This window comes from Hypanus sabinus, chromosome 4, assembly GCF_030144855.1.
Source record: "Hypanus sabinus isolate sHypSab1 chromosome 4, sHypSab1.hap1, whole genome shotgun sequence".
NCBI classification, from domain to species: domain Eukaryota; kingdom Metazoa; phylum Chordata; class Chondrichthyes; order Myliobatiformes; family Dasyatidae; genus Hypanus; species Hypanus sabinus.
This window is the reverse complement of record NC_082709.1, coordinates 53,244,629-53,270,177: the sequence shown is the minus strand read 5'-3', so window position 1 is coordinate 53,270,177 and position 25,549 is coordinate 53,244,629. Positions and strand designations below refer to the sequence as shown.

The 25,549-nt window shown below is 40.7% G+C and overlaps 2 protein-coding genes across 2 annotated transcripts; both read right to left on the bottom strand.

Annotated features, from left to right (window-relative positions):
* Positions 1-1,570: 1,570 nt before the first annotated feature.
* Positions 1,571-7,906, bottom strand: LOC132392263 (uncharacterized). The gene is made up of 9 exons (XM_059966094.1): positions 7,855-7,906; positions 7,602-7,705; positions 6,781-6,909; positions 6,437-6,568; positions 6,278-6,322; positions 3,898-3,942; positions 3,039-3,083; positions 2,371-2,415; positions 1,571-1,603 (listed from the first exon to the last, which is right to left on the bottom strand). The coding sequence occupies exons 1-9, from the start codon at positions 7,904-7,906 to the stop codon at positions 1,571-1,573; spliced, it is 630 nt and encodes a 209-aa protein (XP_059822077.1).
* Positions 7,907-17,101: 9,195 nt separating this feature from the next.
* On the bottom strand, positions 17,102-22,927 carry LOC132392261 (secreted phosphoprotein 24-like). Its single transcript, XM_059966093.1, has 9 exons — positions 22,876-22,927; positions 22,630-22,733; positions 21,794-21,922; positions 21,450-21,581; positions 21,291-21,335; positions 19,377-19,421; positions 18,676-18,720; positions 17,257-17,301; positions 17,102-17,134 (listed from the first exon to the last, which is right to left on the bottom strand). The coding sequence occupies exons 1-9, from the start codon at positions 22,925-22,927 to the stop codon at positions 17,102-17,104; spliced, it is 630 nt and encodes a 209-aa protein (XP_059822076.1).
* Between the last annotated feature and the right edge of the window lie 2,622 nt (positions 22,928-25,549).

Sequence of the window (25,549 nt, the reverse complement as noted above, 5' to 3'; positions counted from 1 at the left end):
GTCTCATTCAGAGTCAACAAGATCAAGGAAATGATTAACTTCAGGAAGGGGAAGTCAGGAAAATGCATACCAGTGTTCATTTGGGTGTCAGTGGTGGAAAAGGTGAGCAGTTTCAATTTCCTGAGTGTCAACATCTCAGAGAATCTATCTTGGTCCCAATAATTTGATGCAACTACAAAGAAGGCACATCCCAGTAGCTCTACTTCATTCGTAGTTTGAGAAGATTTGGTATGTCACCAAAGATTCTTGTGAATTTCTACAGATGTAGAGTGACGAGCTTTCTAAATGGTTACATTGGCAGCTGGTATGAAGGCTCCAAGGCACAGGATTGAAAAAGACTGCAGAGAGTTGTAGACCCATCACAGGAACCCCACCCTCCCCCCAACCCTGGGTCCCCTCTGCCTTCCCTTGCTCCTGTGGTCCACTCTCCTCTCCTATCAGATTCCTTCCTCTGCAGACCTTCCCATTACAACCCACCTGCCTTCACCTGTCAGCTCCTTCCCCACTCCCCACCTTTTTTATTCCAACATCTACCCACTTCCTTTCCAGCCCAGATAAAGGACCTTGGCCAGGAACTTCAACCGTTTATTGATTTCCATAGAAGCTGCCTAACCTGCTGAGTTCTTTCAGCATTTTGTGTGTGTTGCTTCGATTTCCAGCACTTGCAGAATTTCTTGTGTTTATAAAAGAGCTGCTGCAATGAGGCAGATGTTCGTTTCACTGATACCTCATTCCTAATTATGTATAAAATGTCTCCTGGGCCCCAAAGTCTCATTCCTTCAAAACATTCCCATTGGGAGATTTTAACAAAATTTAAAAGGTAGGATTGAACAATCCAGGGACTTTAAACTGGCTGCAAATCATTCAATGCTTGATGCTGATCTTAAGGCAGCAAATTAGATAATGTAACAGGAGATTCCAACAGAAAAAGGAGATACATCACCAGGTGGCTCCACATCAGGAGGTCTCACCAGACAAAGTATCTGCACCAGCAGGTGGCCCCACATCAGGAGGTCCCACCAGACAAAGCATCTGCACCAGCAGGTGGCCCCACATCAGGAGGTCTCACCAGACAAAGTATCTGCACCAGCAGGTGGCCCCACATCAGGAGGTCCCACCAGACAAAGCATCTGCACCAGCAGGTGGCCCCACATCAGGAGGTCTCACCAGACAAAGTATCTGCACCAGCAAGTGGCCCCACATCTGGAGGTCCCACCAGACAAAGCAGATACACTATCGGCAAGGGACAGGTGAACCTGAGCATAATAACTGGATGAACTCCTGTAGGTCAGTGACAAACAAAACAACTTCCAGAAGCAGTTCCGTGAATATACCATATTGTATTTATTAATTTATTTTGATCCACAATACATTAAACAATAATATACAAACAACAGAACATTTACAAACAATCGAATCTCCCATTTACAACAAAACGTACAGTCAGGAGCTCCAGGCTCCTCAGTCTCAGACAGGATGAGTCCAGTACAATTGTTAACATCTTGTAAATTCTGAATGAGGTCTTCTTGTGTTCACGTTGAGTTCAGACTCTGTGGAGTTCCATTCATGGTCAGTGCTGGGCTCTCGAGTCCTCATTTTGTTCCTGGAATAGAAAGATGAACAGGTTTGTAATTTTCAGCTGGACTGAGCTCACTCTGACATCAATATTTTGTCATTAGTTTTAATGATGATCACATCAGTCACAAAGCTTCAGTTTATACTTACGTTTGAAGGTTCCTCCAGTGATAATTCCATTGATTTGCTTTTCATCTGTTTTATGAGATAAAATCAGATTTTCACATCAGTGATAGATCCATATCAAAAACTTTACAACTTATGGAAGGAACAGCCAATAGAATTGGTAGAGACAGGTTGAAATGTGACATTTAAAATGCATTTGGACAGTTCCATAGATAAGAAAGATTTTTAAGTGATATGCCCTGATTTAGTATTGCCTTGCATAACATATAGACAGCTGGGACTCAAGTTGGTCCCTGTTCAACCCAATGAACGAAGGTCTCAGTGTTGACATCAATGCCATACACTTCTAGACCCTGAGCTCATAGTTAAACTCAGTTAAATGAGAGAAATGCAATGGATCCTCCTTTCATGAAACTACCAGAAATATCAATCCACAGACCATGATTGTCCCCAATAGACTTTTCAAATTCTATTTCAAAATTTAGTGAAGAACAAACTCACACTCAGGCTAATGATGGGCATCCTCAGGGCATCCACAGAGAATCTGTGCATTAATATGCCATCCTCTTCCTGATCTAGGTAGTCATTTAATTATGTTTGCCCAAATTAGGTTTTATCTGTACATTATGTTTAAAAATTAATAGATAGAAATTCCAAGATTAGACTTACATTAGAAGACTCCTCGACTGATGTCTCTTTTGACTTGCTCTTGACCTGCATGAAAAGATCAATATTTATATGCTTAGCATGTTAAGTTATGAAAGTTTGTGGGGTAACCTTTGAACAAAACTAGGAATATCACGATTTTTAATTTATTATCGCACTGGAGAAGTCCCTGCCAGAACAATTACATTCCATATAATGATCAATGTAGCCTAAATAAAGTGAGGTGTGGGGTGTCTGCATATAAATTGGGGAAAATGTCACTCTCACACAATTAATCGCATTGGTGTATTGAAGCTGTTCTGCACCATCACTTCAACTCTGTAATTGGTGAGTGTTAGAGACTTTGCCCTCACACCTAGTACCCAATCCTGTTGATTTCCAGCTCACTTTATCCTTGAGGGGAAGCAAACTCATTCTCTGTATTGGAGCCCCTCAGTCAAACTTCCTAACAGAAATCAAATAACATAATCCCTTTCTCAATGCACTGACCTAAAGTTAGTGGAGCAGATTTTTGGGCAAAATGGCCTAATTCTGCTTATTTGTCTTGTATCTTATGGTCTAAATTGCCCTCTCTCCTTCTATTCTGACAAAGTCGAATCGAATATGTTTAACGTGTTTACTTAATGACAAGATCAAAAAGTTCATCTGAATTTTTTTCCAGTTATACTCACATCAGCTGAGTTTTCAAGAGATGTCTCTTTTGATTTGTCTTTTTCCTGTACGGAAATAATATTTTAATGTTTACTACAGGACAGTGAAGAACTTTGATAATATATAAACTGAAAAATCCCCAGTTTGCTCAAGTATTAAATATTGAAATATAATGGAGACTTTGTTCACTCTGGGCATTTCAGCAGCAAATGCAGCAGGCCATTAGGAAAGCAGGTTATTTTTATAGCAAGAGGACTTGGAAAGAAGAATACTACAATTGTATCGAGCCCTGTGAGGATTGTGAAATTTTGGTTGCTTATCTGATATGCTTGAGACAGAGGATATTGCAAAGTTATACTAGTATAGTGCCCATTAACGTGGATCTGTCGCATGAGGAGAGATTAATTATGATAGACTATTCATTACAGATAGGACAAATGATTGCCTAACCATAAGCAAAATTATGAGAGGATTTGATTGGATATCAGGGGAAGGGTTTTCACCTGTCTAAGGAGTTGACAGCTTGGCTTACAGTCTCAAAATAATAGCTTGGCCAACATGGAATGAGGTGAAACTCAGATGGTGAATCTTTGGAATTTGCTACCCCCAGAGAGCTGTGGAGGCTCAGTTGCAAGTTCATTCAAAATAGGGATTGGTGGATTGTAGGATATTAAGGGAATCAAGGTTTACAGTTTTACTATAAGAAAATGGTTTGAGGTGGGCACTAACTAATATTCAATATTCTCTCTGTCTTCTCACCCCCACTGTTTGGAACAGGCCAAGAATGAATTAAGATCCCTAGACTCTATTCTGACAAATCAATCTAGGTATCACAACTTATTGAGAAACTGAAGATATCAACTCCCAAATTAGACTTACATTTGCTAATAATTCCAGTGAAGTTTCTTCTGATTTGCTTTTTGCCTGTATAAAAATGTACATTTATAGCATTAGTGCAAGATATATTTAGTAAATCTAAAGCATTATCATCAAATAATAGACCAGAATGCCAAATTATGGATGGAGCTATTAATCCTGACATTTCTGAATGATAATCACATGAACTAGCATTAGTTTGTAGAAGCTTCAGTAAAAATTCTCTCTACACTACACTGATATTCAAAAAAATGTCAGCAGCAGATTGAATGGATATTCTGACAATAGGTGAAACAGGCATCATTACCGTTTATTTTATTGAATCCATGGAAGGATTGGTTCTTGGTGAATCTCAGTGATGAGAGTCTGACAGACACTTCTCCTGTAGTCCTGTTCTGCTGATGTTCAGTTCATCTCCAGCAGAGAACAAACTCATCACACACTGAAATCTAATATTAGGACCCCCTCCCTACACATCAGACTGGGATAAGACCATAGACTGTAAGATCATAAGACATAGGAACAGGATTAGGCCTTCTAGCCTATCGAGTCTGCTCTGCCATTCAATCAAGCCTGATCCTTTTTTCTATCTCCTCAACCCCAGTTCCCAGCCTTCTCCCCGTAACCTTTGATGCCACATCCAATCAAGAACCTATCAATTTCTGCCTTAAGTACACCCAACGACCTGGCCTCCACAGCTGCAAGTGGCAATAAATTCCACAATTTCACCATCAAAGCCAAATATTTCATCATCTAAATCATTTATATACAGCATAAAAAGATCTAGTCCCAACACCAACCCCTGCAGAACACCCCTGGCAGCCAACCAGAAAAGGATCCTTTTATTCCCACTTGCTGCCTCCTACTAATCAGCCAATGCTCTAACCGTGTTAATAACTTCCCTGTAGTAACATGGGCTCTTAACTTGGTAAGCAGCCTCATGTGTGGCACCTTGTCAAAGGCCTTCTGAAAGTCCAAATATACAAAATTCCCTTTATCTATCCTACCTGTAATCTCTTCAAAAAATTCCAACAGGTTCATCAGGCAGGATTTTCCCTGAAGGAAACCATGCTGACTTTGTATTATCTTGTCCTGTGTTACCAAGTACTCCATCATCTCATCCTTACCAACTAACTAACATCTTCCCAACCACTGAGGTCAGGCTAACTGGTCTATAATTTCTTTTCTGCTGCATTCCTCCTTTCTTAAAGAGTGAAGGGACATTTGAAATTTTCCAGTCCACTGGCACCATGCCAGAGTCCAATGATTTTTGAAAGATCATTTCTAATGTCACCACAATCTCTAACGCTACCTCTTTCAGACCTCAGGATGCCGTTCATCTGGTCCGGGTTATTTATATGTCTTTAGGTTTTCCAACTTTTTGAGCATCTTCTCCCTTGTAATAGTAACTGCACCCACTTCTCTTCCTTCACACACTAGAACATCAGGCACACAGCTAGTGTTTTCCACAATGAAGACTGATACAAAATACTCATTTAGTTCAGCAGCCATCTCCTTGTCCCCCGTTATTATTTCTCCTGCCTCATTTTCTAGTGATCCTATATCCAGTCACATTTCTCCTTTATTTTTAACTTGAGAAATCTTTTACTATCTACTTTGATATTATTTGCTAGCTTGCTTTCATATTTCATCTGTTCCCTTCCAATGATTTTCAAGTTGTTCTCTGTAGATTTTTAAAAATTTCCCAATCCTCTATCTTCCGACTAATTTTTGCTTTGTTATATGCCCATTCATTTGTTTTTACAATAGTTTTGACTTCCCATGTCAGCCACAGTTGTACTATTTTACCTTTTGAGTATTTCTTCATTTTTGGAATACACATGTCTTGCACCTTCCTCATTTTCCCCAGAAACGCACACCACTGCAATTCTACTGAGATCTCTGACAGCAGCTCTTTCCAATTTACTTTGGCCAACTCCTCTCTCACACCACTGTAATTTCCCTTACTCCACTGAAATACTGCTACATCAGTCTTTACTTTCCCATGATCAAATTTCAAGTTGAACACAATCACATTGTGATCACCGATTCCTAAGGGTTCTTCTACTTTAAGCTCCCAAATCGCCTCTGGTTCTTTACATAACACCCAATCCAGTATTGCTGATCCCCTAGAAAGCTCAACAAGAAAATGCTCTAAAAAGCTATCTTTTAGGCATTCAACAAACTCACTCTCCTGAGATCCATTACCAACCTGATTTTCCCAATCGACCTGCATGTTAAAATCTCCCATGACTACCATAACATGCTGTCACAATTCCTAATGGAGAATGTAAAATTTCATTGCTAAGAATTATAATCATTTCATCATGAACAATTGAGATCAACAAGAAAAAAATCTGATAAATTACTGATTAATACTCACATTTAAGGTTTCCTCAAGTGATGTTTCTTTTGATTTGCTTTGCGCCTGTAAGATAAAGACATTTATTTTTAGATCTTCAGCATACATAAACAATGAAATGTTCAGTAAAGGATCTTCTGTTAGAAATTCAGTTGCGCTGAATTGTATGAATGCAGTTACCTCAATACTGTTTTCACTGGATTCTGTGGAGTCACTCTCACTGTCAACTGTCTTCAGACCATCACACTCCACATCAACGTCAGCTACCTCATCAGCAAAAAATTCCACATGGCTTTTGCAAAACCCTTTCTCCTGTTGGAATGAAGCATAATGAATGGAAATTATTCATGATTCCAAACAAGACAATAAATCAACATGATTAGCAACTAACCCAATTCTTAGCCTTTCCTTTGATATAATTACGTACCGATAGTCATTTCTATGAAATAGGCTTTAATTAAAGCCTGTATTTTGATGTTAGAACATACACGGACTTGCAAGATCTAATATAACTCTGGACTCACCGCAATGTTTTTAGGGTGGAAAGAGCAACTGGGATCATCAAATTCCTGTCCAGAATTCTTGGAGCAGACAGTCTCTATCACAGAGAACGTTAAATCCACGCTGTAGGACAGTTTACCCGTACGGTATGTCTGAAGGAAGGAAATGAGATCATTGGTGAATTGTTGCATCTGGTATTCTTCCACTGAACTGAGAAAACTCAGAGTTATGGAGGCTCTATTTCCAGCTGATGGTTACATTGGTCGTGTCTGAGTAATCAACCAAAATGGACAAGAGAATTACTTTGCCCAATGGTAAAACTGTCACTTAAACTATCATGTTAGGGATGCTAAGTTTGCATGAATCCATAATTACTGAAGGAAATTAACTAACAAATTTGGGAAAATTTTCAGTGACTTGCAAATCAAAGACTGGCAGAACTTCCAACCTTAATTCTGAAACTTTGGTCCAATCAAAGTTCCACAACTCAAACACTGATTGAGTACTAAATTGCTGAACTCTGTAGATAATATGAAATTCAGCTCCTGTTGAATGCCTAGATTCTATCTTATCTTAAAATGCACCTCACAATAAGATATATGCAGTTCATGGCCACTCAGCCCTTCAGGTTTATACTGGCTCCCAGCTGAAAAATCCCATCAATCCCTCTCTCCTTCTCATCAAATCCCCATAATGTTACAATTTATTCTCCCTATTACAAAACGTCATATTTGATTTGTTTTTTGCTGTTAAACTACTCTTAAGGTAGGTTTAAGTAAACAATTACCCTGCACTCAGACATGTCCATAGTTTGTGAAACACAATTAGCCAAAGGCACACTTACATTTGTCACGCCTCTCCTGGAGATACCACAGAGGTTGGTGATCTCGGTGATTTCATTCAGCTTTATAACTGAGGCTCTCAGAGCTTCCTTGGTGCTTGGCATTCCTGCAGAGAGAGAGCAGAAGTCATACAAGGTATCCCAAAAAAACTCTGTGAATTCTTCTCACACCTGGGTGAAATGTTGCTGACTGAACCAACAACTTCAGTACCAACAACATTCTGTTCTCTAGTTTTCCGTTCTCCCCAGTACTTACCTGAGCAGTAGAGAATCTGCACAGCAGTGATGACAAGCAGGAAAATTTTCATTCTGGTTCACGTGGAATCAGCTAGTTTCTCACAGTGAAGAAGTACTTCTCTCTCTCTCTCTCTCTCTCTCTCTCTCTCTCTCTCTCTCTCTCTCTCTCCTCTCTCTCGTTCTACATTCACCAGGCTACCCTCAGTCTTTATATCCTGCACCCCCACCACATTCAAACACTGACTCGTGTTTGCTCAGCTCGCTGATCGTGGGCACCGGAACCAGATGACGGGTGGGCTCCACTTATGGGCAGAGCTTCCTCCCGGTATCGTCATCGTGTTTAGATTTGGCGAAGCATTGAGTGAGATCATGTTTTATTCCTTGGAATATGAAATAATAAATTTTCAGAGGCGAAGACACAATCATCTCAAACTTGTACAAAATCACTGTGCATTTATACTAAATTCCGTGATGATTTACCACCAGTGGTCCAAGAATGTGTTGGAATTACCAGCACACTGCTGCAAGAATATCTGAGTGATAAATCCAAAATATGTTGAGAGAAATCTTGTATTTTTCCATGTTCTATCAACATTTCTATGTACAGTGATATTGATGACATTATTAGAGGTAAAGGAGTTTTGTGGGCAGTTGGGAGAGTTTGTGTCATGACTGCTCCAGGAATATCTCTCATCAGTTAGCATCTTCAACTTGATTGTGAAATATTTGACTTTGGAAAGTCAAATTTGAAGGCAAATGAGGAGTTAATGGCAGGAATCTTAACAGTGTTGGAAGAAGAGGTATCCTGATGCTATGTCCGTAGATTTCCTCTAAGATGCCATGAAAGTTGATCAGTTTGTTAGGAAGGTAATTAGTGTCTGGGGGAATTGTGCTCAAGAGTCAAGAGGTAATTTTGCAGTGATATAAGTCCCTGATCAGACTATCCTTCAAATATTGGTTTCAGTATTAGTTGAGTCAATCTGGATTCAGATAGATTTCAAATAGATTTGAGTTAATTTGGCACATGTATATTGAAACATACAAAGTTTGTATAATGAGATACGTCTTACATGAACAACCAACACACCTGAGGCTCTGCTGGGGGCAGCCCACCGTGTGGCCACACATTCCAGCGTCAGCTTAGCAGGCCCTCAGCACTCAGCAGAACAATACAGAATACAACAAGCAAAAAACAGCAACAGCAAAAGCAAGCCCTGTTCCTCTTTTCTCTATGGATTGAAGGAGGATCAGACATGAAGTGATATACATGATAAGAGGTATTGATCGAGTGGGTAGCCACAAACATTTTTCCCAGGATGGAAATGGCAAAAAATGAGTGGACATAGATTTAAGGCGATGAATGTGTAAGAAGAAAGTTTTTTTTAATAAAGTAAGTGATGGCTCCATGGAAAGGCCTGCCAGGGATGGTGGTAGAGGCAGTTACATCAGGGATATTTAAGCAACACTTATAAAAGCACATTGATGATTGAAAAATAGAGGATAGAAAATAAAGAGAAGGGTTAGATTGATCTTACAGTATATTAGATGCTCAACACAACATTGTGGGCCAAAATGCTGGTACTGCTCTCTGATGTACTGTGTTCTAATTTTGAAGGCACAAGAGACTGTGGATGGTAGAATTCTGGACTACCACACAGCATCTATGGTGGGAAATGGATAGACAAGATTTCAGTTTAAGTCTCTTCATCTGGGCTGGAAATAAAGAGAGGACATAGTATAAAAAGTGATGAAGGTAGAGCAAGAGCTGACAGGCTAACACACTACAGCCTGGTTTAACCATTATCAGAATTATTTATCTTTCTTTATTGCTTTTATACCTTTACTGTAAAGTATATAGATCTTTGAACTGGCAATACAATGAATGTTCCAATTGCTCCACATGAAGGAAAGTCTCCAACCCAGCCCCCCCCCCCCACCCCACTTCTCACAAGATGAAAACAAAAATTCCCATAGGTGCTGGAAATATGAAATAAAAACAGAAAATGTGAGAGTAAGTCAGTGGATCAGGCAGCATCTGCAGAGAGAGAGAGGGGGAGAGAAAGAGAAAGGGGAGAGAGAGGGAGAGTGGGGGGAGAGAGGGAGAGACAGGGGAGAGAGGGAGGGAGAGAGAGAGAGGAGGGGGACAGAGACAGAGACAGAGAGAGAGGGGGAGGGAGGGAGAAAGAGAGAGTGGGGGGAGAGAGAGGGAGAGACAGAGACAGGGGAGAGAGGGGGAGGGAGGGAGAAAGAGAGACAGACAGTTGCTGTTGCTGTCCCATAAGACCATAAGGCATAGGAGCAAAATTAGGCCATTTGGTATCTCAAGTCTGCTCCATATTCCATCATGGCTGATTCATTATCCTTCTCAAATGCATTCTCCTGCCTTCACCCAGTAACCTTTGACACTGTTACAAATCAAGAACCGGTCAAACTTCACTTTAAATATACCCAATATTTGGCCTCCGTATTTGTCTGTAGCAATGAATTCCACAGATTCACCATCTTCTGCCTGAAGAAACATTCCTCATTTATGTCCTAAAGGGACATCCCTTGTTGGTAATGCTCTTATTAACTGGTAATCAAACTGAAATGTCAACTGTTTCTCCATAGCCTGACCTGGTATTTTTTTTCCAATATTGTCTGATTTCACTTCACTCTCATTTGCTTTGTGACAGGTTCAAATCAATGGACCACACCCTTCTCTTCACTCTTAGAAACTGATACTCCCCTTTGACCACAACAAATTTCTGAATTGATCTGTTAACCTCCTATTAAAGTAATCCTTTTCTGCTCCAATGAAAATTGTTTTGAAATCTCAAATTTCCTAACTGCATTTTCTTAACATTCCTAACATGCCAGAAATTCCATTCAATCCACGTTTTATAGTTTCAATGTCCTTTCTTCCACTCTGGTAGTTTGATTTCTTGATACCAGCAGAGCCCAACACAAGATCTTGCAGGAGCCAGTGACACGTGGCTATTCAATAGGTTTATTGCTGTTGAGATCATTTCCTGGCAACACCAATCCAGTGCTTACCTGGTCACCAACTGGAAGGCAACGTCAAGGGTGAGGTCTGAGAGAACACATACCCGAAGCAATATCGTTCCGCTCCATCATCTGCAAAGTTCTGACGTAAGAGCATTCAATAACATTCAATTCCAATTTGTGGTGCGCTGCACATCTCTTAGCCCTTCTGCAATTTTCCAGGCATCATTCCAGTAACACTAACCTTAACTCTTTCGTTTTCAATGGGTTAAACTTGGAGCAAACATGTCAGTGTTTGGTTAATCTGATCTATAACCAGAATGACGATCTCCCACAGTTGAGTATTTCTGAGCAGCGTTGACCGTTGAGGTGATCCACTGTGCCGTGTGTGGGAGTACCAGTTCACTGATGCAGGGGCAGTGTGCACACATTGGGCACGTCCAACATGGTTTTGTGGGAAGCTCATGAACCGATGGTCTCTTTATCTATCGGCCAAGTTTGTGTGGGATAAATTCCCCATTGCACTCTCAAGAATCCACTTTGCTAATAAATAAATTAACAAATGTGCTGATAAACAGTAATCAAGGATTATGAGTAATCCAGTACCCAGAAACTGAAGCATTCACACTGTGGCAGGCAAACAAAATGCTGCAAAACCCCAATGAAGTTCCTGAGAAAGTGATATCAGAATCTGTCATTCTGTTCATGCCACCTAGTGTCAACAATAGCAATAGTGCAGTAAACAGCTAATATGTTTATGGTCCTGAGTTCACTTTACCTCAGAGTTTGAATCACAGGTCTGTGGGACAGTTCTGACCGTAGTCATGCATTGATCCACAATGTGTGGAGTAGTTCCTCAAACCACTGCTTGGGCATTTTTGGGGTTAGGACAAATATGGAAAAACATTAACTACTAACTTCATCATCTAACTGTAGCCACCAAAGTTCAGATCTGTATATGAACTGTAAATTAAACTTAAAATGCAGCGCTGGGCAATGGGTTCCAAAGAGCTGTGAACCACAGTTAATTGGAAAACCAAATATTGCTGAATTAACTTTCATTTGGGTGTCTGTAGTGTGGATGAAGAGAAGGAGGTGTGGAAGATATATGTAATTCAAAGGAAGTATTGTAGATACATCATAAATATACAATTGTCCTTTAATATTTAACATATAAAATGTCATGTAATGTTGGGTCGAGCAGACCTTCTCCTCTGAAAGGCTGTAAATATAATGCCTGCTGTGTCTCATTTTGGTGAATAAAGGTACTACTTCATATCTACCAGCTGCCTCTACACATATTGCATTCATATTATTGTAGTATTACTATAGATTAGTGTCTGAATAAAGGATCAACCCCATTACAAAGATTTCTCTGCAATATGTTCCTGATAACAGAAGCTATTTAGTTCTCTGAGCATAGGCACTTCACCCAGGATGTTGTTTTGGACTGGGATTTGCTGACCGTGGTCATGGAAGCTGTGTTCAGGGTTCCTGGCTTCTGGTCTGCATGCTGACACCAGAGCTCATGTGGAAAAAGAACATTAAACAAGACACCAGACAATAACCAAAGCTGGGTTTGTGATTGAGCACTGAACCTCCATTCAGGTGCTCTTTAAATACTGAAATACTGGTTTAAGAAAAAATGGAGGTGCATAGCAGGTATAGGCAGGTGGAACCAATGGGGTACTTATGGAGAATAAGAATGCACAAAAACACTTAAAGCAGAAGGACTAAAAGAAGGCGTGAAGTTGCTCTAGCCAACAAGTTGAAGGGAATCCTAAGGGATTCTACAGATATGTTAAGATCAAAAGGATTGCAAGGGATAAAATTAGTCCTCTGGAAGATCAGAATGGTAATCCATGTGTGGAGCCAAAAGAGATAGGGAGATCTTAAATAATTTCTTTTGCATTGATATTTACTCAGGAGATGGACACAGATTCTATCTAAGTGAGGGAATGCAACATCAACTTCATGGGCTCTATATGGATTACAAAGGAGGAGGTAAATTAGAGTGGATAAATCCGCTGGGTGTGACAAGGTGTTCTTGCAGACCCTGTGGCCCCACCTGCAGCCCTAGCAGACATATTCAAATCATCTTTAGTGACAAGTGTCATGCCAGAGGATTGGAGGGTAGCTAATGTGGTTCCGCTGTTCAAGAAAGGTTGTAAAAATAAACCAGGAAATTTCAGGCCGATAAACCTGACATTAGAAGGTCGTCTGAGGGACCAGATATATCAGTATTTGGATAGATTAAGGACAGTCAACATGGCTTCATGTGTGGTAGATCACACACTAGCTATCTATCTAATTTAACTAACTATCTAACACACTAACTATCTAACTAACCTTATGAAGTTTTCTGAGGAAATTACCAGGAAAGTTTATGAAGACAAGGCAGTAGATATTGTCTGCATGGGCTTTAGCAAGGTCTCACATAGGAAAATGATCAAGGATGTTCAGCCTTTTTCATTCAAGATGAGGTAGTAAATTGGATTAGACATTGGCTTTATGTGAGAAGTCAAAGAGTTCAGTAGATGATTGCCTCTCTGACTAAAGGCCTGTGGCTAGTGGTGTGCCACAGGGAGCAGTTCTGGGTCCATTATTGTTTGTCATTTCTATCAATGATCTGGATGATAATGTGGTTAATTAGATCAAAAAATTTGCTGATGTCGCCAAGTTTGGGGGTACAGTGAAGAGTGAGAAAGGCTGTCATGGCTGGCAGTGGGATCTGAACCAGATGGAAAATGTGCTGAAAAATGGTAGATGGAGCTTAATGCAAACAAGTGTGTGGTGTTGTACTTCAGCAGGACCAACCAGGATAGGCCTTACGCAGTGAACAGTAGGGCGCTGAGGAGTGTGATAGAACAAAGGGATCTGGGAATACAGGTCCATAATTCATTGAAAGTGGCATCACAGTTAGATAGGGTCATAAAGAAAGCTTTTGGCACATTGATCTTCATATATCAATGTACTGATGGGATATTATGTTGAAGTTGTATAAGATATTTGTGAGGCCTGATATGAAGTATTGTGTGCAATTTTGGTCACCAACCTACAGGAAAGATATAATTAAGGTTGAAAAAGAACAAAGAAAATTTACAAGGATTTTTCAATATCTGGAAGACCTGAGCTATAAGGAAAGATGGTATAGATTATGTTTTAATTACTTGGCATGGAAAAGATAGAGAGGAGATTAGATAGAGGTACAGGTGTCCCCCCTTTACGTAGGTAGAGCATTCCTATGAAACCTTTCTTAAACTGAAATGGCGTAAAGTGAAGAACCATTAAATTATATGGGAAATATTGTTGTAAAAGTGAAAATCGTCTCTGTAATGTGAAAACAGGTTACTAATGTACGTCTTTTGTAAAAGCGAAGTGGCGTAAAGCAAACATTCATAAAGCAGGGGACACCTGTATACAAAATTATGAGGGGTATCAATAGAGTAAATGAAAACAAGCTTTTTCCACTGAGGTTGAGTGGGACAACAACCAGAGGTCATGAGTTAAGGGTGAAAGGTGAAAATTTTAAGGGGAACATGAGGGAAAACTTCTTCACTCAGAGTGTCATCAGTGTGTGGAACAAGCTGCCAGAAGAAATGGGACAAGCAAGCTAAATTTCAACAATCAAGGGAAGATTAGATAAGTAGGGATATGGAGTACTATGGTCCCAATGTATGTCAATGGGAGTACATAGTTTAAATGATTGGCTCTGCCTAGATGGGATGAGGGCCTGTTTCTATGCTGTATTTTTCTAAGACTCTGTGACTTCATGATAGATCAGCTGGTTAAATGGTCCCACAACAACAAACTGACATTCAGCATCATCAGGATCAAGGAACTGATTGTTAACTTCTGGAAGGGGAAGTCAGGAAAACACACACTAGTCCTCATTCAGGTGTTAGTGGTGGAAAAGGTGAGCAGATTCAAGGTCCTGAGCGTCAACATCTCGGAGGATCTATCTTGGTCCCAACACATTAGTGCAATTAGAAAGGCACTCCAGCAGCTCCAATTCATTAGTGGTTTGAGAAGATTTGGTATGTCACCAAAGATTTTTGTGAATTTCTACAGATCTAGAAGATGAGCTTTCGAAATGGTTGCAATGGCACCTGGCATGAGGGCTCCAAGGCACAGGATTGAAAGATGCTGCATAGAGTTGTAAGCCCAGAAAGCTCCATCACAGGACACTGCCAAGGACATCTTCAAGAGGCAGGGCCTCAAGATGGTGGCATCCTTCAAAAAGACCCTGATCATCTGACATCTGCTGTCCTTTAATTTCTGAAATTGGGGAGGAGGTACACGAACCTGAAGAGATATACTCAACTGTACACTTTTGGATATTTACCCACCAAACAAGAAAAAAATAAATTGCTCTCTTCCTTCACTTTCTTCTATTCCCCACTCTGGCTCATGCCTCTTCTCACCTGCCTATCACCTCCCCCTGAGTGCCCTACACCTTCCCCTTGCTCTTGTGGCACACTCTCCTCTCCTTTCAGATTCCTGTCTCTCCAGCCCTTCTCTTTCCAACCCACCTGCTTTCGCCTATCACTTCCTTCCCCCCTCCCCACCTTTCATTCTAGCATCTTCCCACTTCCTTTCCAGTCCAGAAACAGTGTAATTGGTAAACAGCAACAGATTAATGATTTCCATAGAAGATGCCTGACCTGCTGAGTTACTCTAATATTTTTGTGTGTGTTGCTTGGATTTCCAGCATCTGCAGAATTTCTTGTTTATTAATATTAGAGTTGCTGTAATGAGGTAAGAGTTCATTTCAATGATATCTCATTTCAAAATATGTCTAAACAATCTCATGGAACCCACAGTTTCATTCCTTTGATTGGAGAATTAACCAGAATAAACAAAAAACAATTTGAACATTCCAAAGATTTCAGATTTGTTGCAGTTGAAATAAGCAGCCCAGGATGCATACCAACTCATTCAGTACCAGACCTTAATCTTAAAGCAGCAAACTAGCCAACATATCAGGAGATTCCAACAGAAAAAGGAGATACATCACCAGGAGATCCCACATCTTGAGGTCTCACCAGACAAAGTATCTGCACCAGCAGGTGGCCCCACATCAGGAGGTCTCACCAGACAAAGTATCTGCACCGGCAGGTGGCCCCACATCAGGAGGTCTCACCAGACAAAGTATCTGCACCAGCAGGTGGCCCCACATCAGGAGGTCCCACCAGACAAAGTATCTGCACCAGCAGGTGGCCCCACATCAGGAGGTCCCACCAGATAAAGTATCTGCACCAGCAGGTGGCCCCACATCAGGAGGTACCACCAGACAAAGTATCTGCACCAGCAGGTGGCCCCACATCAGGAGGTCTCACCAGACAAAGCATCTGCACCAGCAGGTGGCCCCACATCAGGAGGTCCCACCAGACAAAGTATCTGCACCAGCAGGTGGCCCCACATCAGGAGGTCTCACCAGACAAAGTATCTGCACCAGCAGGTGGCCCCACATCAGGAGGTCTCACCAGACAAAGTATCTGCACCAGCAGGTGGCGCCATATCTGGAGGTCTCACCAGACAAAGTATCTGCACCAGCAGGTGGCCCCACATCTGGAGGTCTCACCAGACAAAGTATCTGCATCAGCAGGTGGCCCCATATCTGGAGGTCCCACCAGAACAAGTATCTGCACCAGCAGGTGGCGCCATATCTGGAGGTCTCACCAGACAAAGTATCTGCACCAGCAGGTGGCCCCACATCAGGAGGTCTCACCAGACAAAGTATCTGCATCAGCAGGTGGCCCCACATCAGGAGGTCTCACCAGACAAAGTATCTGCATCAGCAGGTGGCCCCACATCAGGAGGTCTCACCAGACAAAGTATCTGCATCAGCAGGTGGCCCCACATCAGGAGGTCTCACCAGACAAAGTATCTGCACCAGCAGGTGGCCCCACATCTGGAGGTCCCACCAAAGCAGATACACTATCAGCAAGGGACAGGTGAACCTGAGCATAATAACTGGATGAACTCCCGTAGGTCAGTGACAAACAAAACAACTTCCTGAAGCAGTTCCGTGAATATACCATTCAGTATTTATTACTTTATTTTGATCCACAATATATTAAACAATAATATACAGCAAAGGACAGAACATTTACAAACAATCAAATCCCCAATGTACAACAAAATGTACAGTCAGGAGCTCCAGGCCCCTCAGTATTGAATATGAGTGAGTACAGTACAATTGTTAACATCTTGTAGATTCTGAATGAGGTCTTCTTGTGTTCACATTGAGTTCAGACTCTGTGAAGTTTCATTCATGGTCAGTGACGGGATCTCGATTTCTCATTTTGTTCCTGGAATAGAAAGATGAACAGGTTTGTAATTTTCAGCTGGACTGAGCTCACTCTGACGTCAATGTTCTGTCATTAGTTTTAATGATGATCACGTCAGACACAAAGCTTCAGTTTATTCTTACATTTGAAGGCTCCTCCAGTGATAATTCCATTGATTTGCTTTTCATCTGTTTTACAAGAAGAAATTTTGCATTTTAGAACGTTTTCAGATGCACAGTTCAATGAGATTTAGTTCGTAAATTATTAAGTAGAACCACTTTAAAATCAGAATTGCACAACACTGAGAGATCCTTATCATACAATCAGTCTGAATTTCAGCAAAATGTTAGTATAATAAGACTCTAAGATAGATTATTACAAAGGACGTCATCATCTTGGAGAAGGTGCCAATAAAAATTATAAATGTATTACTTGTACTGCAGGGTTTGTTATAAGGAGAGGCTGGATAGATGAGGTGTTGTTTCCATGGAGTGCAAGAGGAACTGTTTCTGCATTGTATAACTCTGTGACTCTATTAATCTAAGACACATGATTTATTCCTTCAGTGGCTCATGATGTGCTATCATCGGTTCTTTTTGACTGTTATAGCTGGATAATGTAGTGTATAATGGAGACAAGCTCCCACTACCTATTAAATGCTACTAATGGTGTGCATCTCAAATAGTTCTGACAACCAAGTTCAGCTCCTGGCCTTCATGCGTGCCTTAGCTACTAAGCCCAGTGGAACCGTTTCTACTGACAGGAGAAGGGGCAAAGATGGTTTACTGGTGCCTTGAAATAAGTCCTTTGGACAGATGGGGCATGTCAGCTGTGCTTGGCAGCATATCTTGGAGAAGGAAATCTCTGACCTCAAACCTCCACTGCTTTGTGGTTATAGCGACTCACAGGACAGGGTGCGGGAATAAACCACAAGGAAAGCTTTGGAGCTGCAGTCTCTAAGGAAATCCTATGTTGAGTTCAAAGCTGGCTGGCAACTCTTGCAACACCAATGGTGCCAATCAGTCTCCGCTGTCCTTTTCTTTTGATTCATCAACTGCATGAGGAGGATGAGCCTGCTACATGGACAACAGTCGGCTCTCCATATCATACTGCCTTGGCTTGTGCATTGGCTTGTTTAACACATAGACAACTGGGACGTAACTTTCATAGTCAACCCTGACCAACAGACATCCTCAGTTCTGATATTTCCTGCACCATACATATATAGACACTGAGCCAGTAATTATTCATTTAAATTAGGAAAATGCAATGGTTCCCCCTTTCATGAAAACACCAGTTATGTCTTCCCACAAACCATGTTTGACCCCAGGTAACAGTGCCCTTTCAAATTCTATTTCAAAATAAAGTGAAGAACTAACTCACATTCAGGGTGAAGTTGGTCATCCTCAGGAAATGAATAGAGAACGTTTTGGAGAATTTGTGCATTAATATGCCATCCTCTCCCTGCTCTAGGTAGTCATTTAATTATGTTTGCCCAAATTAGGTTTCACCATGTATTTTGGTTGAAAATCAATGGATAAAAATTCCATGATTAGACTTACATTGGAAGACTCTTTTGCTGATGTCTCTTTTGACTTGCTCTTTACCTGCATGAAAATATCAATATTTATATGCTCAGCATGTTAATCAATGAAAATTTGTAGAGTAACCTTTGAACAAAGCCTTTAATGATTTAATTACATGTAAACCTAGATTTATCACAATTTGTGCTTCAGTATTGCAGTGGAGAAGTGTTCACCACAATGATTACATTCCGTACAATAATCAGCATTGCCTAGGTAATGTGAGGTGTGGGGATCAGTAGATAATTTGGGGAAAATGTCACTCTCAATCCATTAATTGGCACTGGATATATTGAAGCTGCTCTGTGTCAACACTTGGTCCCTGTATCTGGTGAGTGTAAAACATTGCCTTCATATCCAGCACCCAATCTTGTCAATATCACTTGTTGATACTTTATCCTTGAGGGGAAGCAAGCTCATTCTCTGTATTGGAGCCCCTCTGTCAAACTTCCCCAAAGGAATCAAACTTCGCAATACCTTTCACAATGCACTGACCTAGAGTAAGTGGGGCAGTTTCAATGGGCCAAGTGTCCTAATTCTACTCCTATATCTTATAGTCTAAATCACCCACTCTCCCTCTATTCTGGCACAATTAAATCTAAGATGTTTAACATATTTACGTAGCATCTTTTTGACATAGGTCAAAAAGATCATCTGAATTTTTTTCCATTTATACTCACATCAGCTGAGTCTTCAAGAGATGTCTCTTTTGATTTGTCTTTTTTCTGTATGGAAATAATATTTTTATGTTTAGTACAGGACAGTGAAGAATTTTGATAACATATAAATGGAAAAATCCATAGTTTGCACAAGTAAAAATCCCCAGTTCGCCTTTACTTCCTGACAAAGCTGAAGAAATTTGGCCTGTCCCCTAAAACCCTCACTAATTTTTATAGGTGCACTGTAGAAAGCATTCTTCTAGGATGCATCACAACCTGGTATGGAAGTTGTCCTGTCCAAGACTGGAAGAAGCTGCAGAAGATCATGAACATAGCCCAGCACATCACACAAACCAATCTTCCATCCTTGGACTCACTTTACACCACACGCTGTCGGAGCAGTGCTGCCAGGAAAATCAAGGACACGACCCACCCAGCCAACACACTTTTTGCCCCTCTTCCCTCCAGGAGAAGGTTCAGGAGCTTGAAGATTCATACAGCCAGATTTGGGAACAGCTTCTTTCCAAATGTGATAAGACTGCTGAACGGATCCTGGCCCGGATCTGGGCCGTACCTTCCAAATATCCGGACCTGACGTGCACTACCTTACTTTCCCTTTTCTATTTTTTAATTATGATTTATAATTTACATTTTTATTATATTTACTTCAATTTGTACTTCAGGGAGCTCAAAATGCAGAATCAAATTGTATGCTCTAGTATCAATTGTCTGGTGACAATAAAAGTAAAGTATTAAATATTGAATTATCAAGGAGTTTTTGTTCTCTCTGGGCATTTCAGCAACAAATGCAGCAGGCCATTGCGAAGGCATATTGCATTTATTGCAGGAGGATTTGAAAAGAGGGATACTACAATTGCATTGATCCCTGTATTGTATAGTTTTGGTCTGCTCTCTGAAAAAGGATCTGCATGAGGCAGTGGATACAGCAATGGTATAGTTTCCTGGGAAGATGCATATGCCACATGAGAAGAGAATAAGTTGGATGAATTGTGTTGGATAAATTGGATAATCATTACAGGTTAAAACAATGAGAGGTGATTGCCTGACCATGAGCAAGACTATCAGAGGGTTTGATTGGTAATGTAGATATGTTTCTGTCAGTCTAAGGCATTGAGAGATTGGCTCACAGTGTCAAAATAGGTGCTTGTCCAGTGAGGAATGAGTTGAAACTCAAATGGTGAATCTTTGGAATTCTCTATCCCAGAGAGCTGTGAGGGCTCAGTCATGAGTTCATTCAAGACAGGGATTGGTGGATTGTTGGATGTTAAGGGAATCAAGGCTTACTGTTTTACTATAGGAAAGTAGCTTGAGGTGGGCGTGAGCTAATATTCAATATTTTCCGTCTTCTCAGCCCCGCTGTCTGGAACAGGCCTAGACAGATCAACCTAGGTTTCACATCTTATTGAGAAACTGAAGATACCAGACCACATTACCAGCAATTAACACCAGAATGATAAATTATGAATGAGGAATTATTAATCCTGACATTTCTGAATGATGATCCCATTACTTAGCATTAGATTGCAGAGGCTTCAATAAAAAGACTACCCTCAATAGTAAACTGCTATTCAAAAAAAGTGCCTGGCTACAGTAAATGCTTGGAGCAGAGTGAATGGATATTTCTACAGTAGGTGGGGCAGGCATCATGCCATCTTTTTATTGAATCCATGGAAGGATTGGTACTTGGTGAATCTCAGTGATGAGAGTCTGACAGACACTTCTCCTGTAGTCCTGTTCTGCTGATGCTCAGTTCATCTTCAGTAGAGAACAATCTCATCACACACTGAAATGTAATAAACATCATCCACTATTCCTAATGGAGAACTTAACATTTCATTGCAATTATAATCACCTCATCACGAACAATTGAGATCAACAAGAAAAAAGACTGATAAATTACTGATTAATACTCACATTTGAGGTTTCCTCAGGCAATGTTTCTTTTGATTTGCTTTGTGCCTGTAAGATAAAGATATTTATTTTTAGATCTTCAACATACATAAACAGTGAAATGTTCAGTAAAGGATCTTGTGTTAGAAATTCAATTGTCCTGAATTGTATGAATGCAGTTACCTCAATACTGTTTTCACTCGATTCTGTTGAGTCACTCTCGCTGTCAACTGTCTTCAGACCATCACACTCCACATCAACGTCAGCTACCTTATCAGCAAAAAATTCCACATGGCTTTTGCAAAAGCCTTTCTCCTGTTGGAATGAAGCATAATGAATGGAAATTATTCATGATTCCAAGCAAGACACAAAACCAACATGATTATGATTTAACTCAATTCCTAGCCTTTACTTTGATATAACTGCATATGTATGGTCATTTCTATGAAAAAGGTTGTAATTAAAGCCTGTATTTTGATGTTAAAACATACACGGACTTGCAAGATCTAATATAACTCTGGACTCACCGCAATGTTTTTAGGGCGGAAGGAGCAGCTGGGATCATCAAATTCCTGTCCAGAATTCTTGGAGCAGACAGTTTCTTTCACAGAGAACATTAAATCCACGCTGTAGGACAGTTTACCCGTGCGATATGTCTGAAGAAAGGAAATAAGATTATTGGTGAATTATTCCATCTGGTGTTCTTACAGTGATTGATAAAACTTAGAGTTACACAGGGCTTTATTTCCAGCAAATGATGACATGGATAGTGTCTGAGAAATCAACCAAGACGGACAAAGCAGTTAATTTTCCCAATGATAAAATTACCATTTAAACCATCATGATAGGGATACATAGTTACATAGTTTTCAGGAGCACTTAATTATTGGAGGAAATTAGCAAACAAAATTGGGAAAGCATTCAGAGACTTCCAAATCAAAGACTGGTTGAACTTCCAAGCTTAATTCCAAAGCTTTGGTCCAATCAAAGTTCCACAACTCAAATACTGATGGCGAGTTAAATAGCAGACCACTCTGTACATGATATAATATTCAGCTCATGTCGAACACTTAAGACTTCATCTCATCTTAAAATATATCTCTTACTTAGAATTATCAAGTTTGAGGCCACTCAGCCTTCAGGCCTATACTGGCTCCCAGCAAACCAATCCAATCAATCCCACTTTCCCTCTCATCAAATCCACATAATGTTGCAACTTATTCTCCCTATCACATAACATTGTCTTTCCTTTGATTTGTTCTTTGCTGTTAAACTACTCTTAGGTTAAGTTTTAGTAGCCAACTGACCTGCACTCAGACACATCCATAGTTTGTGAAACACAATTAGCCAAAGGCACACTTACATTTGTCACGCCTCCCCTGGTGACTCCACAGAGGTTGGTGATCTCGGTGATTTCATTCAACTTTATAACTGAAGCCCTCAGAGCTTCCTTGGTGCTTGGCACTCCTGCAGAAAGAGAGGGGAAGTCATACAAGGTATCCCAAAAATATACTGTGAATTCTTCTCACACCTGGGTGAAATGTTGTTGCTTGAATCTCAGTACCAACAACTTTCTGCTTTCTGGTTTTCCGTTCTCCCCAGTACTTACCTGAGCAGCAGAGGATCTGCACAGCAGCAAAGGCAAGCAGGAATGTTTTCATTCTGGTTTGCGTGGAATCAGCTAGTTTCTCACAGTGAAGGAACTGCTTCTCTCTCCCTTGATCTGCCTTCACCTCGCTGCCTCCGGTCTTTATATCCTGCACCCCCACCACATTCAAACACTGACTCGTGTTTGCTCAGCTCGCTGACCGTGGGCACCGGAACCAGATGAAAGGTGGGTTCTAGTTATGGGCAGAGCTTCCTCCCGGTATCGTCATCGTGTTTAGATTTGGTGGGAAACGGGGTGAGATCATGTTTCATTTCTTGGAATATGAAATAATAAATTTACAGAGAAACAACCATCACAAACTTGTACAAAATCATCATACCGTTAAACTAAATTCCGTGATGATTTACCTCCAGTGCACATCCAATGTTCAAGAAATGTGATAGAATTACCAGCGAACTGCTGAAAGATACCTGAGTGAAAAATCCGAAGTATGTTTAGAGAAATCTTCTGTCTTTTTCATTTTCTATCAATGTTTCTATATAATACTGATGACATCATTAAAGGTAAAGAATCTCTGTGCGTAGTTGGGAGAAGTTGTGCAATGACTCCTCCAGAAGTATCCACCAGTCAAAGTTGATATCTTCAAACTGAGTGTACAATTGAGAAGTAACTGACTTTGGAAAGGCGAATTTCAAAGCAAATTACAGTAATAATGGCAGGATTCTTAGAAGTGTGGTGGAACAGAGGAATCTTGAATCCATGCCCAAGGATTACCTCAGAGTTGCAGTAAAAGTTGACAAAGTTGTTAAGAAAGCTCTTGGTGTGTTGGCCTTTATCAGCTGGTGAATTGAAGTCACGAGCCATGAGGTAATGCTCAAAAAACCCCTCACACTTCGATCACACTTCAAATATTGTTGTCAGTTCTGGTTGTCACAATATAGATTCAAATACATGTAAGTTGATTTCACATGTGTACATCAAATTGTCCAACACACTTGAGGCTCTGCTGGGAGCAGCCCCCAAGTTTCTCCACACATTCCAGCGTCAGTTTAGCAGGCCCACAGCACTCTGCAGAACAATACAAAACACAGCAAGCAAGAACAAGCCCTGTTCCCCTCTCCCACCCAGGCACATGTACCCTCCTTTAAACCCAGTACAAGCACCAGGCTTTGACCTCCTCAGTAGAGGTTCACAGACTATCAGGGATCGGTGCTGGGTCTTTTGATGTTTACCATCTGTATCAATGGTCTGGATGAAAAAGTTGTTAACTGGATCACCAAATTTGCAGATGACAACAAGCTTGAGAGTGTAGTGACAGCAAAAAAGACTATCAAAGAAAACTACTTCAAAGATACAGGCACTTTGGCCCATCTAGTCTATAGTGAACCATTCAATTTACCTTGTTCCATCACCCCGACCATAGCCCTCCAAACTCCTCACATCCATGTACCTATCCAAACCTCCCTTAAACGCTGAAATCGAAATCATATCCACCACTTGTTCCACTTCTTCCAGTGGAATCTGGAACAGCTGAAAAAAAATGGGTTGCAAAATGTCAGATGGAATTCAATGCACACAAATGTAACGTTTTGTGCTTTAGGAGGATCTTACACAGTGAGCAGTGGGGCCCTGAGGAATGCAGTAGAAGAAAATGATCTGGGAATACAGGTCTGTAACACATTGAACGTGATGTCACAGGAAGATGGGCTCGGAAAGAAAGTTTTAGCATATTGGCCTTCATAAATCAAAGTATTGTGTACAGGAGTTGGGATGCTATGTTGAAGTTGTTATTGAGGCCTAATTTGCACTTACTACAGGAAAGATGAAAGTATAATTGAAAGAGTACTGATAAAATTTACAAGTATGTTGCTGGTACTGAAGAACTTGAAATATAAGGAATGATTGAATAAATTAGAATAGCTAGAGGTATACAAAATTGTGAGGGGTATCGATGGGGTAAATTCAAGCAGGCTTTTTCCAATGAGGTTGGTGAGACTACAACCAGAGATTATGGGTTAAAGATAAAAGGTGAAATATTTAATGGTTATATGAGATGAATATTCTTCACTCAGAGGGTGTTCATAGAAGAAGCAATGGATGTGATTTTCATTTCAACGTTTAAGACAAGTTTGGATCGGTACGGGGATGTGAGGAGTTTGGAATGTTATGGTTTGGGTGGTGGAGCAAAGCAGACTAAATGGTTCAGCATGGACTAGATGGGCCAAAAGACCTGTTTCTGTGCAGTATGACCTTATGACTCTTTACTCTAACATGCTGCCTTGTTGGGGTGAGCGGAGGAGGTTCATGTTCACTTCCTGCAGGTCCGACATCTAACATCCAATATGCGACCATGAACGTCCCTCATCTGCATCATTGGTCCTTGACTCTGGAATGGAGACTCAGACTCTGGCCTGATCTCTAATATCTAACATCTCTGATCCTAAACCCTAACCTGACCCCCTAACTGTACTTTCCGTATTCAAAACCATCATCAGAAACCAATAAAAAGCTATTAAACAATTAAAAACAACTAAAGCTGAGTTGTTACTTCACAGAGACTGCAGCTCAGGGCCACTTAGGAAAGCATAGGGGTGATGTGGAAGCTTTAGAGAGGGTGCAGAGGAGATTTACTCAGATGCTGCCTGGTTTGAAGAGTATCTCTTCCAAAGATAGG